Genomic DNA, 15,051 nt, shown 5'->3' with positions numbered 1-15,051 from the left:
CATGTACAAGCCCTTTTTTTTTAGCCAAAGCATGTACAGCCCATTCAAGCTCTTAATGAACGCATACATAATTGGCTGTTCCCATTTTATGATTGATTATGAGTCAGTACAACATCTACTTAACAAATGGCAGACTATTGATCTATGAAAACAAGGGTATGTATCTAACCAACCATTGCAAAAGCTTTGGTGAGCCAAAAAAGAGGAAAATCATCATCCTGTAGGAATGGGGCCGACAAAATAATGCTGGAGGTCTGCAATAACATGTTTGAATGTGCAAGTGAGGAAATGACTGCCACCAAGGAAAGTAAGGTTCTCTTTTGAAATGGGAGTCTATGCAGCGAAAAAGCATCATGCACATGCACGTGTAGCAATTGTCAACCATGCATTTCAGCCCAGCAGGTTTCTTTGGGAATTAACTCTTCATTGCCCTTCAAATGCCCATCTATTCCGCATGCTGCAGAGAATAGAGGTCCGCTTTCTACCATTCATGAAAAGTTAATTTGCATTGAAGTTTTCAGCACCATAGAAACCAAATCCTCATTGACTGGCAGGCCCAGGTGGAATCAGGGCAGGTCATACTTCACATGTCCAAGGTAGAGACCACATGCAGGAGCCATTGGACTTGCTGCTGTCACGTCCTTCGCATTCAAAATTCTTTCAACTGACGAGATTTTTTTAAAACAAGTCAGTTGCCAAAAATAAGGTGAAAATGAGCTCTGTCGAGAAAAAGATAAAAGTAACTTACAAGGGAAACTAATGCATGGAAGGTTATAGAAGCCAAGAAAAAGCTAGGAAGATGCTAAAGAATGAAGGCTGCAAAGTATGGACAGCATGATCTCAATGAAGTCATACGAAACCTTACTTCTACATTACAAGCCAGAAAGATTCGGATAATCTCCACAAATATCCAACAATCGCAATATCGCATGTATAAGAGTATCCCATACACATGAGAATCATTTCTGTCTAATGAAGATAAGAAATTTGGATCCTCAACCACCTTGAGAAGCAAAAAAAAAAAACTTTAAACTTGGAAATCTATAACAGTCAAAGAGGATGTAATACTTACCATCAGAACTAGTTAGGTCTCCAGTGCCAACGGATTTAAGAACACCAACTAGCAGTCTAACCTGACAAAAGGAACCAAAGCTTCGACTACAAATCAGTCTTTGCAAAGAATTAAAGCTTAAATAATGCAGTCATTGAAGTGAAATGCATCCACTCCTCATTGAAACTGGACATTTCAGAATAATATATTGTCTCCACATTTTGGAGCCTAGACAGCATCCATTGATAAATGCACCATCTCATGATTGTAAGAACTACTACAATTTTCGTTAAACTTTTCACTTTCCCTGCAAAACAATGAAGAGATCATAATCCAATGAATACTGAGGCAGATTGATGAAAAATCCATACAGCATGTCAAAAGGAGAAGGGCATACTGAAAGTCAGCAGCTCTTTCATGTGAGACAACTGGCTAGCTCCACCATTTAAATACGAACAAATAATAAAGCCAACCTCTCATTTATGAGAATCAAAGAGGTGGTTCAAAAATTTAAGTGTAAACAACGGATAAACTAAAGTATCATATGAAGCCCACCTGGTGGTAGAGGAAAGCCCGAGCACGTGCTGTTACCACTAGACATCGATGCTTTTTCCTCATGCCAAATCCAAGATCAGTCAAACCATTCGTGCTTTCAACTCTATCACCAACCAAAATAGAAGTTTCAGTGCAACCAACATGAAAGTAGTTAGAAAATATAGATTAATCATCTCTATTAAGATTGCCTTGCCTTCTTTCCACCATAGAAGGGAAATATGGAGACGAGACCACTTCAGAGACATTGAGTTCATCTAGAGTCCTGATAGGTGAGTTGGCCTGTAAGTTTGCGGTGACTGTAGCACTTATTAGGTGGTTCAAATATATAAAGCAATAACAAAGTAAAGAATCAATCAGACAAGAAGGATCACGTGAGCATCATAAGTAAACCGCACAAGGTCATATCTAGACAACAAGCGATTTGCTTTCACATGCATTCATGCACCAATTTAAGAACAAAGATGCAAGGATGCTGAATCCCTTAAATAGGCTAGAGGACCGAGAATTACAACTTGAGACAGATCTTGAAACCCCCAGTATCTTATCTTTACCAAAATTACTAACAAGACAAATCAGATGCACGCAACAAGTGAGGAAGATGTCACCATACTTCTATTAACATTAACTAATTGCCACAAGAAATATACAAAAAAACAGGCTGTGTCAATGGAATCAAAAGTGAACCATTCCACATTTCAAGGCCGTTTTTCTCAATTTTTCCTCTGATATTTTTCAGCTTCATCTCTCCAGCTTTTGTTATCTTAAACAAAAACTGCTAATTAGATAGTAATTTAAAGATGTGAAGCACAACCTGGCAACCTGATGCCCTGAAAGAACTAAAGTCGTGTAGTCCAACGAGAACTTTGCATGCTTCCTGGATAGATATCACTTAACAGGTTATTTTATGGGTGTAAATAATTTTCATAAAGCGAAGTTCACTTAAAAAACCCAAAACCAACCTGCATAGAAGCAAGATTTAGCTCTTCTGTTACATGCCATGCTCTTTCCTTCTCAAAAGTTGAGAGAGGCTCTGGCCCGGAAAACAACCGATAGAAGTATCTAACAAGAATTTCCAACCCTATGATCAAAAAGATATCTCTAGTATCCAAACTGGACTGATATGGTTGACCACTTAGACCAAGCCAACCAGCTTTAATCAAACATTACAAACCTCACTTAGATCATATTTCACACTTTTTATCCACCAGATAAAAGAGTTAAAGTGTCATTCAGAAATATCAAAGTTCTATGAGAAAACAATTTTATGCACCCAGCCAAAGACAACAAACACACAGGTAAAACGTTTTCTTAGATCTCGTAAAAAAATTTCCCCAGCATCATGTGGAAAAACCGATTAATGTAAATTAGCATTTGAGGCCACAGGGGGTATAAACCTATCAAAATTATTTCAAAAATATAATTCTTCAAACGTGATACCATAAGCTCTCAGCAATAAAATCAATTCTAGTTGTCGTTAATTGAACTTGAGACCAGTTCCTGTAAATTTGACTCGTCCTTTATTTTCACTTTATAGAAGCACTACCAAAAAAGTGGCTTGAAGGGTAACTAGAACGTCCCAATTACACACAAGCCCTTTCAGTCGATTTTCAAGGACAATTGCAAATCACAGTTTGACAGCCATGGCGTACTCACAACGGATAATGCAAAAAAAAGATTTCCCATTATCCGAAGACCCATAAAAACACTACTATCAAGCTTCCTTTTCAACATATTTTGATCAATGCAATAGGAGAGCTACCCGTATTACAACTGTGAGACAGGTACAAATGCACTTTAAGCAACAACAAGAATACCTACGTTCGCTCACAAGCTCTATATCTAGCATGGAAATCAGCCGGAACACATCGAACGTCAATAATTGATATATCACCTTCACTTCTCTGACATAGAAACAAACAAACCATTCAGAATTCGCTCGTTCTTACTAAAACCAAAAGTTCTTGGCACGACACAAATACACTTCTATGCACGCAAGCAGGATTATGTTTGCTTGTTAATTTAAAAAATAAAAAAAGGGAAAAGAAAGACAGCAAAAAAAAAAATAAGAATCAAATATTACAAAATAAAAAACGAGCATGCTCTTGTCAAAGGTTTAACTTGCAAAAAACAAGCATCCGGCAACTATAGAAAAGCAATCAGTCAACTGACTCCATCTGATGTGTGACATTGGGCCTCAGTGAATCGTCCTTTTGAGCACGAAGCTAGCAAGAACAATAAAAATCCAGTAGCATGAGCTGTATGCCCATGGAAACAGGTTTCAGCATAACGAATATTACTGCCGAATCTTTTCCTCTTCTTAAGAGACAGTGAAGAGGCTTTGAATAAGACAAAGGTTAAGGGACAACAAGAAAAAGAGGGAGAAAGAAATTACAGATACAGTCAGAAATCTCCAATAATAGAGTTGACACTTCCACTTCGAAAGAATCCTCAACCACTCTCTAGCACCGAAAGATAATGGCTAAATGTGAAAAGTCGACTAACTACAAGTGACCGCTATAGTGATAATGGGGAACTAACAAGATGAGGACCCGCTAAAAAAGAGGAAAAAAGAGAGAGGAAGAAGACCTGCAAAAAATGATTCACGGCTCGCCTGACCACTTGAGGTTCATGAGGTGCCAACTGCATTAAACGAAAAGAAAACATCATAAGGCCCAAATCTAAATCGAAATAATTCAAATGAAACGTCGATAAATTGCTGGAATTTAGGAACATACAGATGACATTTTCTTAAGTACAACAACAGATAATGATGCGGGACTTCTCGACTAAGTCCTCAACAAGAATATCACTGTATGACGTACGTCACAAGATATAACTTAAACCACTCAGTCTGAAAAAAAAATGTTATCTTTACGCGAAGGATGACCTACCACTTCACCAGGCTTTCTTTTGCTAATCCGTTCCACGTCTACATGGCAAACATTGGACAGAGCGTGGACTCCTGCATCCTACAGATAGAGAACGACAGAGAACAATTGAAAACCGAGGACATCCGATATGCATAACGCATCTATCCGAGAAGAGACGCCAACACAGGGTGAGAAGAAGAAAACAACTCACGGTTCTACTAGAGCAGAAGATCGAAACCGGCTGACCAATGAACTTGCGAAAAGCCTCCTGATGAGAATGAGCAAGTCAGCAAATCAAGAAAGTAGAAAGAAGAAAGCGAAGGGTATGCGCTGAAGCAAGCAGGGCATAGAAGGACCTCGAGAACGCCGACGACTGTTCTGCAATTAGGCTGCTGCTGCGACCCCGAAAAGCGAGTCCCAATGTACTCAATTGCTATCAAGTAGCGCTGTGCTCGAGGGTTTTGGTTCATGGGCCGACTCGCAATGCCTGATTCCGGTGGCTGCTGCGCTTCTTCTTCTGCTTCTCCTTCTCCTTCGTCGCCGTAGCGCTCGCTCTTCGCTATTTTGCACGGTCTCTCCGAACTCTCGACGGCACAGTCGCGCGAGGAGGATTTCGGATTCTCCGTCATCCTCTCATCGATGATCTCGCTCTCCCCCCGGCGACCAAACCAGCCGCGACGGCGATGGGTTTTGCTTTGCTTTGGGGGGTTTTGTCCGAGCAGGGGACTGTTTGGGCACAGGATCTAACCTATGCCTAAACCGGCGTGGTTTGACAAACCGAAACGGCCAAGACAACATCAGCCCTCGTCCCGAATGTGGTTTATCCATGTCGACCAAACAACAGCCCAGAAATCCACGTGGCTCCCATCCTCCCAGAAGACTCCTAATCAGATTACTTACCAAATTACCGATTACAGTCGATACTTTTATTTTATTATTCAAGAATTAATAATATACATTTAGAATTACTTATTTAATATTTATAGAAAAAATTAGTATTCGCTCACATGTGAATGTTACTATTCATAAATATACGTATGAAAATTTTCTAGTAATTAGCATGGACGAGTTACTACTCTTCTATATAATAAGTTGGGGTAAAAGCCATCAAAAATCCTAAACTATGTCCATTGTGACACATTTATCCTAAAAAATTTCCCGTGACACTAAAAATCTCAAATTTGTACTTGTGTGGCACATTTAATCTCCTTCAAAGTTCCATTAATAAGAACGGTTAAAAACCTGCCTATGTTGACGTATAAAAGCAAATATCGTTGATATGGCGTGCCACATGACTTAAGTAAAATAAAACAACATTATTTTGGCTAAAAAATCATTTCACGGAACCTTGATGGAGGGTAAATGTGTCGCATAGGTACAAGTTTTGGGTTTTTGATGTTACAGGAAAAAAATTTTAAGATAAATGTATCATAGTAGGTATAGTATAGAGTTTTTTGTGGCCTTTTGCTTATAAGTTAATAACATTTTAAAGAAATTATCATCACTGAAATGTTATGATTGTTTACAATTTTGGAATAATCTCTAATTATAGATAAGTCGAAATGGAGAAATTAATATTAATTTAAGATCAGAGGCACGTACTTACATTTTGGGAAAATGACACAAATGGTTCTTGAACTTTAGCTCAATATACAATGTGATCCCTAAACTTTTAATTTATTCAATGCGGTCCATAAATTTTAGTCCAATGTGCAATGTTGTCTATAAACTTTCAATTTGTTCAATGTGGTCCCTAAACTTTCGGTACATACTACATAGTCCATGGACTATGGACAACATTGAACATTTACATATAGTTCAAGGACTATATTAAACATGTACCAATTTTAAGGATCACATCGAACAAATTAAAAATTCACGGACCACATTGCACACTGGGTCAAAGTTCAAGGACCATGGGATGTGTTTGGTAACCATTCTATTTCCGGAAACAATTTCTGTTCAGAAATTATTCTTTTTTATTTCGTGCCCGGGAACAATTTCTAAGCATTTAAAGACGTTTGGTAACTGTCCAAAATTTCTATTCTTGGAATAGAAAAACAACATAAATGCGTTTGGTAACTACACAATTTTTTTTTATTAATAATATTTTTTAAAATTTTTAATTTTTTTTTTTCTTCTTCCCCTTCCTTAACCATGGCCATGTCATCGGCGCCGGTGACCGACCATGGACCAAGTCACCGATGCCGGCAATAGGCCAGGGCAAGCCCTCGCCGACTCCGGCGAGGGTTGCCCTCTCCAGATCTGGTGAGGATTGGACCCTCGCGGCTTGGGCGAGTGCTGCCCTCGCCACTGCCCTATCCAGATCCGGCGAGGGCGGCTAGCGGCCTGAGCGAGAGCCGCCCTCGCCCTTGCCAGCGACCGGCCATAGGCCAAGAAGAATAAGAAGAAGAAGAAAAAAAAAACTATTTTCCATTTCTGATTCTTATTCCCAAAATCAAGAAGTAACTTTTTTTTGCTGCTTGATTTTGTTCCAAAGCTTATTTTGGAAACAAATTTGTGCAAATTTGTGCCCGGGAACAAAAAATTTATCAAACGGATTTATATTCCAAAACTGATTCTGAGAACAAAAGAATAAAATCGGTTACTATTTGTTACCAAGCACAGCCTTTGTGTCCTTACCCCTTAAATTTTTGATGTACTAGAATCGAAAATTTAAATGATGTAGATATATGGTACGAATTTAATACAACGAAATTGCCTGTAAAATCTTGAACATCTCCAGCAAAAAGTTCACTCTTAGTCATACGCAACATTGTGCACCGGGTAAGTTCCTCCTAAGCCTATCCATCCCAACTTGTATGTATCCAGAAACAAAGATATCAGCTAAAATTACAGATTTAATTAATTTGCACATTTCAAAACCCAACCATTACAATTAGAGACTCCCACAATCTCTCACATCTAACATTAACTGATGACCAATTCTTATACCAAAGGATCAAGCTTGAACTGGGTGCTGCTTTTATCTTTCTCAGGACTCGTATAATCGCGGGATTGTACGACCGAGGATGACGGGGACTGGCGGTCCGGCGAGTGGCGTGGGTATTCAGAGAGCATCTGAACCACCTCTCTCATGGTGGGCCGCTCGACGCTGTTGTCCTGGACGCAAAGCATGGCGATGAAGAACAGATGCATGGCTTCGTCCTTGGGCACAGCTTTCAGCTTGGGATCGACAATGCGCGTGGCATCCTCCTTGCGGCAGCCAGTCATCTTCTTGCTCCATTGCACGATGTCCACGCCTTCCCCGAAATCGCCCACCGGGCGCCGGCCCGTCAAGAGCTCCAGCAACACGACGCCGAAGCTGTAAACGTCGCTCTTCTCGTCCACCCTCAACGTGTATGCATACTCTGCAGAGAAACAAAGGGACAACAAGATGCACAGTTAGTCCTGTTAACACAGTGCATATCGGATGATGCATGAGATAGATCATGTCGACAAATGCACGAAGCTTCAGGTACGTGAATGGGGATGGTCAACTGCATGTTCTTAAGCAATGTAATTAACAAAACTCCAAGTTTACAGTGGGGATGGGCGCAATTCATTTGACATGCAAAAGAAACTGTAAAGACAAGGGAGACAGCGAGAGAAACCCTTTACACGTAAGCGAGTGGGGGGGCTAAACATGAAAGAAAAGAAAGGTGGGTGGGGGAAGGCAATCTCCATACGTATCTTGGCATGAATGGATGTGCGATTGTCTGATTGCTTTTCGCGAAACTCAAAGCCATGTAACGTTACTAGTCCATCAGAGTCAGACTCTTTAATTTGACTCAGACACACAGTGCCAGGGAGGAGAGAGAGAGAGAGAGAGAGAGTCTGGGTTGGGCCCCACATGCTGGTGGTACTGAATATAGAAGGATCAGGGTCTTAAAGACAAGGCTGCTCTGCTCGGGTGTGATCACCCAAAAAATTCCAGAGTACCGAACTTGACTGGATTGGACCACTAGTTGCTAATGTTGTTATGCTTGTTTACGTGGTAGCACAAATCACGGGTTCTTTTAGAGCGCAATTGCATGGTGTGACGTGTGATTTCTGATACTCTGGCAAGTGGAGAATCACAAGTCAAACGACATCATCAAATTACTTCAAGGACATGGGCTTCTAGCAGTTTGTCCAAATGTGCAGATGTTCATGTGTTCTGCTCAACCGAATTCGAGTCAGTTCAAGCTCCCTAATCTCAGTGTTTTAGGACCCAAATTCGAGTCAGTTCGCGATGGATTTGCGCATCTGACTTGACGGGCCATCTGCTTCAGCATTGACTATTTGCCCAGCAATCCGATGGGCGAAGTTTTATCGATGACCCACCAAAGTCTGAGGGTCTGACTTCACTCATGTTTAACTAACTTAACTGACGATGTCCCCTAGTAAATGCTGTGTTGTGAAGGTTTAACAGAAATAGGAAATGTGATGCGATGCAAGAGGTCGTTGATTTGAGTGTTACATACCAGGAGCAATGTAGCCATAGGACCCAGCTATTGCAGACATGCATTCGGATCCGCCTCCATCCACCAAGTATTTTGCTAGGCCGAAATCCGCGACGTGTGCCTCAAAGCTCGAATTGAGGAGAATGTTGTTCGACTTCACGTCTCGGTGTACGATCAGCGGGGAACAATCGTGGTGAAGATAGCACAAGCCTTTGGCAGCTTCGATAGTGATTTTGTACCTTAAATTCCACCCCAGGAATGTGCCTTTCTTCCCATGTAATGCCTCCCCTAAGCTTCCATTTCTCATGTACTCATAAACCAACAGATTGGCTTCCTTGTTCGAGCAGAACGCTAGCAACCTCACTATGTTTCTGTGCCGGATGTTGCCTAGCGTTTGAATTTCTGCTCTGAACCCGTGATCGTGGCTGTGGTTGCCAAAGCCCAGAAGCTTCTTCACTGCGATTTCAACCCCGTTTGGCATTTTGCCATGATACACAATCCCAGCTCCTCCTCTCCCGATCACATTGCCATCCTTTACACATTCAAGGATGTCGGAAACTGTGAAGTCTAGCTTCTGGAATGATGTCATCTTCCACGAGCCAGAACTGCTTCTTTTGAATGACTTGGCTTTCAATATGGCGACAAGAGCAAATACCAGAGAGCACATCAAAAGCCCAAGGGCAAAAATCAACTTGAAACGTGTAGTGCTGTTGCTGGGCTTGCTCGTGAGTGTGGTGAAATTGCAAGGATTGTTTATGAGAGAACCACAGAGCAGGGGATTGCCAGCAAAAGAAGAGGCGTTGAAGAAAGCAAATTGTCCCGACTCTGGAAGTTTACCAGAGAACTCATTGAAGGAGAAATCTGCTGTTGTGAGGCTCTTCATGTTACCAATTGCTTTTGGTATCTCTTGGTTCAGGTGGTTTCGTGATACATTCAAGTAATTGAGGATGCGGATGTTAGAGATATCAGGTGGAATGAAGCCAGAAAGGTTGTTTTGGCTCAAATCAAGGAAAGTGAGATGGTTGCAATTTCCGATATCTGGTGGAATCTCACCTGAGAGCATGTTCTGGCTGAGATCAAGCTTCAGTACTTGATGCAGCTCACCAATGGAAGAAGGGATTGGACCGGAAAACTGGTTTCCGCTGAGCAGAAGGATCTGGATGGAGGAGTAGTTGGCCAGTGAAAATGGTAAAGCGCCCAAAAGTTGGTTGTTTGATAGGTTGAGCTGGCCCAACAAGGCAGGCTTCGACGAGCTATTGCCATTTTCTGACAACGTTCCTGATAAGTAGTTACTTTGTAGCTCCATCAGTTTCAGCTGAGGCAGATAGATGAAGCTGCTAGGAATGCTTCCATTCAGGTAATTTTGCCCCAACCTCACCCTGACCAGGCTGGAACATGTTCCTAGACCATCCGGGATAGGCCCGAAGAGGAAGTTCTTCAAGAGAATCAGTATCTCGAGTTGATTCGATGAGCACAAGTCTGGAGGGATTGTGCCGGTTAATTTGTTGGACGACAGATCGAGCAGTTGAAGCTTTCCATTTCGGCCAAGATTCTCTGGAATTGTACCTGTGAAGTTGTTCATCCACAGGGCAAGCGTTTCCAAGTCTGGTAAATCAGCAACATAGTCAGGAACTGACCCATGCAATCTGTTCATGAAGAGGTTGAAAAGCTTTAGCCTTTTGAGATTGACAAGCTCAAACGGGATCTCTCCGGTAAGCGCATTGTTGGAGAGGTCGAGATTCACCAAGTTCGTCAAGTTCCCCAGCTGCTTGGGGATTGGACCAGACAGGAGATTGATATGCAAATACAACGTATCGAGCTCCTTCGAATTTCCCAATTCCCTCGGTATCGGACCATCCAATTCACAGGAGGAAATATCCATGTGAACTAGATTTACGAGTTTCCCGAACTCTTTCGGAATCCCACCTTCGAAGACGTTATAGTAACCTAAGTAGATCTCTCTTAGATTGGTGAGATTGCCCAGCTCAACTGGAATGACTCCGCGTAGATCATTTCCCGCAAGAGAGAGGAACTCCAACCCCACAAAATCCCCATAAGTCTCTGGAATTCTTCCATAGAAGTAGTTGCCCCCCAGATTCAAGTGCTTAAGTTTCTTCAGGCTGAGAATTCCAACCGGAAGGAAGGCAGTGAAGTTGTTGTTGTAAGCATCAAACACTTCCAAGTTCACTATACTTGAGTAGTTCCAGTCCAAGCTGCCACTGAACTGGTTGTTCGAGATGTTGAGAAACTGGAGATTACTCAAGTTTGCAACCGTGATAGTACCCGTGAAGTTATTTCCAGCAAGAGAGAGCTCGACCAGGCAATCCAATCTTAATATGACAGGTAAAACTGAGCCATACAGATTTAAGTCCGTCAAGTCAACCGACACGACGCGTCCCCTGGAGCATCTAATTCCAGCCCACGAGCAAACTGAGGTTGGATTCGAGGCATTCCAACTGCTTAGAGTCGGTTCTGCATTCTCAAATCCCTGTTTCAGTTCAAGCAAGGCATCGAAATCACCAACCGAATTGGATGAGCAAGTCCGAGGCAGAAAAAGAATGGCGAAAACAAAGAGTGGGAACATGTTAAAGTTCCTCAGGAAACTCTTTTCAAGAAAGCAAAGCCTGGAAACACTCGAAGCGAAGAGAAGAGGATTTAAGGGGTAAGCCGATAGCGGTATCTTTGGCGAAGGTAAGAAGAGGGAGGGGAACCTGAGAAACTTCAAGTGTGTATAGGGTTAAAGGAGGCATCTTCAAGAAAAGAGCCTTCATATACAGGGATGAAGCCGATCCTCACCTTTCTTTTTCCTCTATTTTGCTTTTCCTTTATTTGCCTCTATGAGGAGAAGAAGAAGAGAGAAAGATTGATGCTCTCGTAAAGAATGGTCTGCTTCTTTAGGCAAAGGCAAAAGAGATAAAGAAGGAGAAGCAGCTAAAGAAGAACCTATGAAGGGTCCATGAAAATAATGAAAATATAATAAGGCCGTTGGCTAACAGAAATTTAAAGTTCTGATTTTAGGGGAGGAAAAGTAAAAGTTGATGTCCTTCCTTTTATTTGTTTGTACCAAAATGCCATTTAACTTTAACAAAAATAAAGCTCCTCTCTTTAGTACTTTGAATGGGAGATGATAGAATTCCACTTTCAGTCATTTGGGTTCAAGTTGTCCTCATGCTTCAGTTAAATCACTAATCTATACCCACTTCTTCTACAGTTAGTTGAATTGGCATTTGATCTTTAAAGAGAAAGCAGATCAGATGCAAAGTGAGTTTGCTCTAATGTGAAAAAAAATAGACTAATTTTGAAGGTGTGGCGGACCTCATTTGCTAAAGAGGTAGATCAGATGATCTGTAACACAAGAAAGACGAGATTTTGAAAAAAAGAAGGAATTGGACTGGATAAAGCAACCAATGTTTACACTGTCTAACAAAGAACACGAGTCTTGCAGCGGACTGATGATGGACAGCATTAATAGAACAGTATGTCATGTATCTCAAAATTCCCTCATTCTTTGTCTGTGTGACAGCACGGCTCAACGCGTTTGCGCCTCTAAGAATATGTCCCGATGGATGGATTATTGTTCTAATTATCAGTAGACGCAGACTTAATCATCTGCCGGTGCACAGCCACTCATTTGGCTCTACGGTTACTGGAAACTTGTGCCTGCAACAAACAGTTTAAGTGTAAGAAGTAAAAGACCGTGATTATTATAAAATCATTACATGGCTTTGAATGATCAAAATACAATTATGATGTAAAAGAAGGGGTCGCAGGGCGAGAAAAGGAGGACGACCAGTGGGCTTTATTTTTCCTTCAGCTTTATTTTTCGTTCTTCCTTGTCCCACATAGCTGGGACCAACTCTCTGATGAGCATCCATTTAAGCTTTAACAAAAGAAGGGAATAGTCTTAAAGAGAGGGCTGAGAAAAGTAAAGGCAGAGAGAGGCATTTTGCTTTTGTTCATCCACTTCAAAAGAAAGCAAAGAATAATCCTCGACCCCTCTCTCTTCACATGGAAAAGAGCGCTCTTGTATTAACTTGGGAACTCCATGAACCTCTTAAAATGAAGAAAAATAAAATCTATCACCACCTCGTGCATGGGAAAGAGTGCTCGTCTATTAACATATGAAAACTCTCTCTGCCTCTGTCTCTGTCTCTCACACACACACTCTATCAGGTTATGAAACTTTGGGCAAAATCCAATGGGCATGGGAGGGTCCAACTTGAGGTGTCCCTCTCCTTCTTATTGATGGCGAGGTTTGCCCTTCCGAAGGGTCACTGTCTCACTGTGTTGCTTGACTCTCTTGTATCGTGGGTGCAGAATGCTCCGTTTCGGACTCTCAAGGCATACGCCCCGGGTGGCGAGTACAGTAAAAAAGACGATGGAACTTCTTGTCGTATCAACTCAAACATCTTTGATAAACGCTCAAATCAAATCATGGGCGGCAACTATCCAATGCTTTAGATCTTTGTGGAGTCAGCAAATTCATGAAGAGAGTGACGGGACCGATGGCAGCTAAGATATTGCAATGCATCCACATGGATAGGACAAAACATGATTAAGACAGTTGATTCTGCATAAATCTGGTATGGCAATGAATGAGACTCATACTAGACATTTGCTTTTTTATACGGTTAGTGATAGTATACGCAAAATTTCAAATCAACTTGATGTCAACACACACGCTAACTGCGAGTACTCCAAGTAGCATCCTGTGAATTTAATTTTATAAGCGTACCATTCTAGTGGAGTAGAACTAGAGATTGCTGTTCCTCCGGGCTGTGCTCATGATTCACTAAAAGACGCATTGACATTACAGGATATAAAAAAGATCCACGTGGTGCCACCGATGACATAACGTCACAAGAAAGCAATGAGAAGTGATGACATTTCCGCTTTTACACTGGAAGAACCATCTGTGATGCCGATGTACGTATGGCGTGGTCAGGTCCTCAGGAGGGTCAGATTTTCCAAAGCCAGCTCTAATTACAAGTTTCATGCAAACACAGATTGCCCAGAAATAGCACATGATAAATGCAGAGGAAGACAACCGCACTTCACTCTATCCGTGAAACCAAAAGAAAAGCACACCAGCACCTCAACTCAATTATATACCCAGCCACTTGGTCTTGGGATTTATAAATGCTTTGTTTTTGTTTTTGTTTTTCAGCTTCAGGCTTGAGCTGCAGAATCTTAGGGTACAGACAGGGTGTTGCTGTCGGACAATGGTAGGGCAAGTCTAAGAGATGATAATAGGTTACGAAGAGGGAGTGCAAGCAGACAGTGGCATTGCATTCATCAACAGAGAAAATGATAAGAAAGTGGGGAGTCAAACAATGAGATGATGATGCAAATGAAATTGATGGAGCAAGTGGGCACTAACTATGTTGCACCATTCTCACTCACTTTGAGACTCGGACCCAGCTCCCCAGGCTGCTAGCCTCTCTCCGGCCTTCCCACTCCACCGCTTTTAGCAGCCCAAAGACAACGCGCACCCGTACAAAAAGGAAAAAAGAGAAAGGGAAAAGAAGAAAAGAAGACTTCCACCTCTGCTCATCACCTTGGGTTAATTAAAAAAAAAAAGCACCAATTTTAGGTCAATGGACAATTTTGGCCCGAACTTTTTTTTGTTCCATAAAAAAGCATCAACTTTAGGTCGAGGGACAATTATGGCCCGAACCTTTTTTTGTTCCGTAAAAAAACACCAACTTTAGGTCGAGGGACAATTCTGGCCGAATCTTTTTTTTGTCTCGTAAAAAAGCATCAACTTTCGCTTAAATCCCAAATCTGGCCCTTATTGACTTAAAATCATTGATTTTTCAACTTGATTATTCCACCTTAGTAATAAATCCACGTGACTTGCTGACCGGATTTAAAGTATTATTCATTGTCTTATTTTCTGAACCACAGCTTGAAGAATAACGGTGAAACTGTTCGTCTCCTTCATTTCACCGGCAAGTCAAAAATATCTCCAGATTGAATCCTTCTGGCCAAACTTTGTCGTTTTGTCGTAATCTGAAACTGTAGACCACCGTCCGTCGACAAACGTCATGGAAGAGATTCGCCAGGCTCACCACCATAACTTTTTTTCTCAAACAAGGGTAACTTCAGACAGAAAGTCAATGGGGGGCCA

General features: G+C 41.5%; 2 protein-coding genes across 3 annotated transcripts; both read right to left on the bottom strand.

The window, feature by feature from the left end:
- Window positions 1–56: 56 nt before the first annotated feature.
- LOC115679729 (uncharacterized) lies at window positions 57–5,232 on the bottom strand. Of its 2 annotated transcripts, XM_030603405.2 has the most exons (11): window positions 4,833–5,225; window positions 4,688–4,744; window positions 4,498–4,575; window positions 4,193–4,246; window positions 3,425–3,507; window positions 2,566–2,665; window positions 2,418–2,480; window positions 1,800–1,885; window positions 1,607–1,709; window positions 1,073–1,133; window positions 57–664 (listed from the first exon to the last, which is right to left on the bottom strand). In XM_030603405.2, the coding sequence occupies exons 1-11, from the start codon at window positions 5,103–5,105 to the stop codon at window positions 567–569; spliced, it is 1,056 nt and encodes a 351-aa protein (XP_030459265.1). In that variant the 5' UTR covers window positions 5,106–5,225; the 3' UTR covers window positions 57–566. The 2 variants fall into 2 exon arrangements, with proteins under 2 accessions (XP_030459265.1, XP_056163284.1); XM_056307309.1 differs by lacking the exon at window positions 57–664 and having other exon boundaries at window positions 1,073–1,358; window positions 4,833–5,232.
- A 1,909-nt stretch (window positions 5,233–7,141) lies between these two features.
- LOC115679695 (leucine-rich repeat receptor-like serine/threonine-protein kinase BAM1) lies at window positions 7,142–11,838 on the bottom strand. The gene is made up of 2 exons (XM_030603358.2): window positions 8,943–11,838; window positions 7,142–7,847 (listed from the first exon to the last, which is right to left on the bottom strand). The coding sequence occupies exons 1-2, from the start codon at window positions 11,503–11,505 to the stop codon at window positions 7,426–7,428; spliced, it is 2,985 nt and encodes a 994-aa protein (XP_030459218.1). The 5' UTR covers window positions 11,506–11,838; the 3' UTR covers window positions 7,142–7,425.
- Between the last annotated feature and the right edge of the window lie 3,213 nt (window positions 11,839–15,051).

Source organism: Syzygium oleosum, unplaced genomic scaffold (assembly GCF_021117445.2).
Source record: "Syzygium oleosum isolate NSW1041296 unplaced genomic scaffold, Sole_v2.1 Sole_v2.52, whole genome shotgun sequence".
NCBI classification, from domain to species: domain Eukaryota; kingdom Viridiplantae; phylum Streptophyta; class Magnoliopsida; order Myrtales; family Myrtaceae; genus Syzygium; species Syzygium oleosum.
This window is presented reverse-complemented; position numbering and strand designations above follow the sequence as displayed.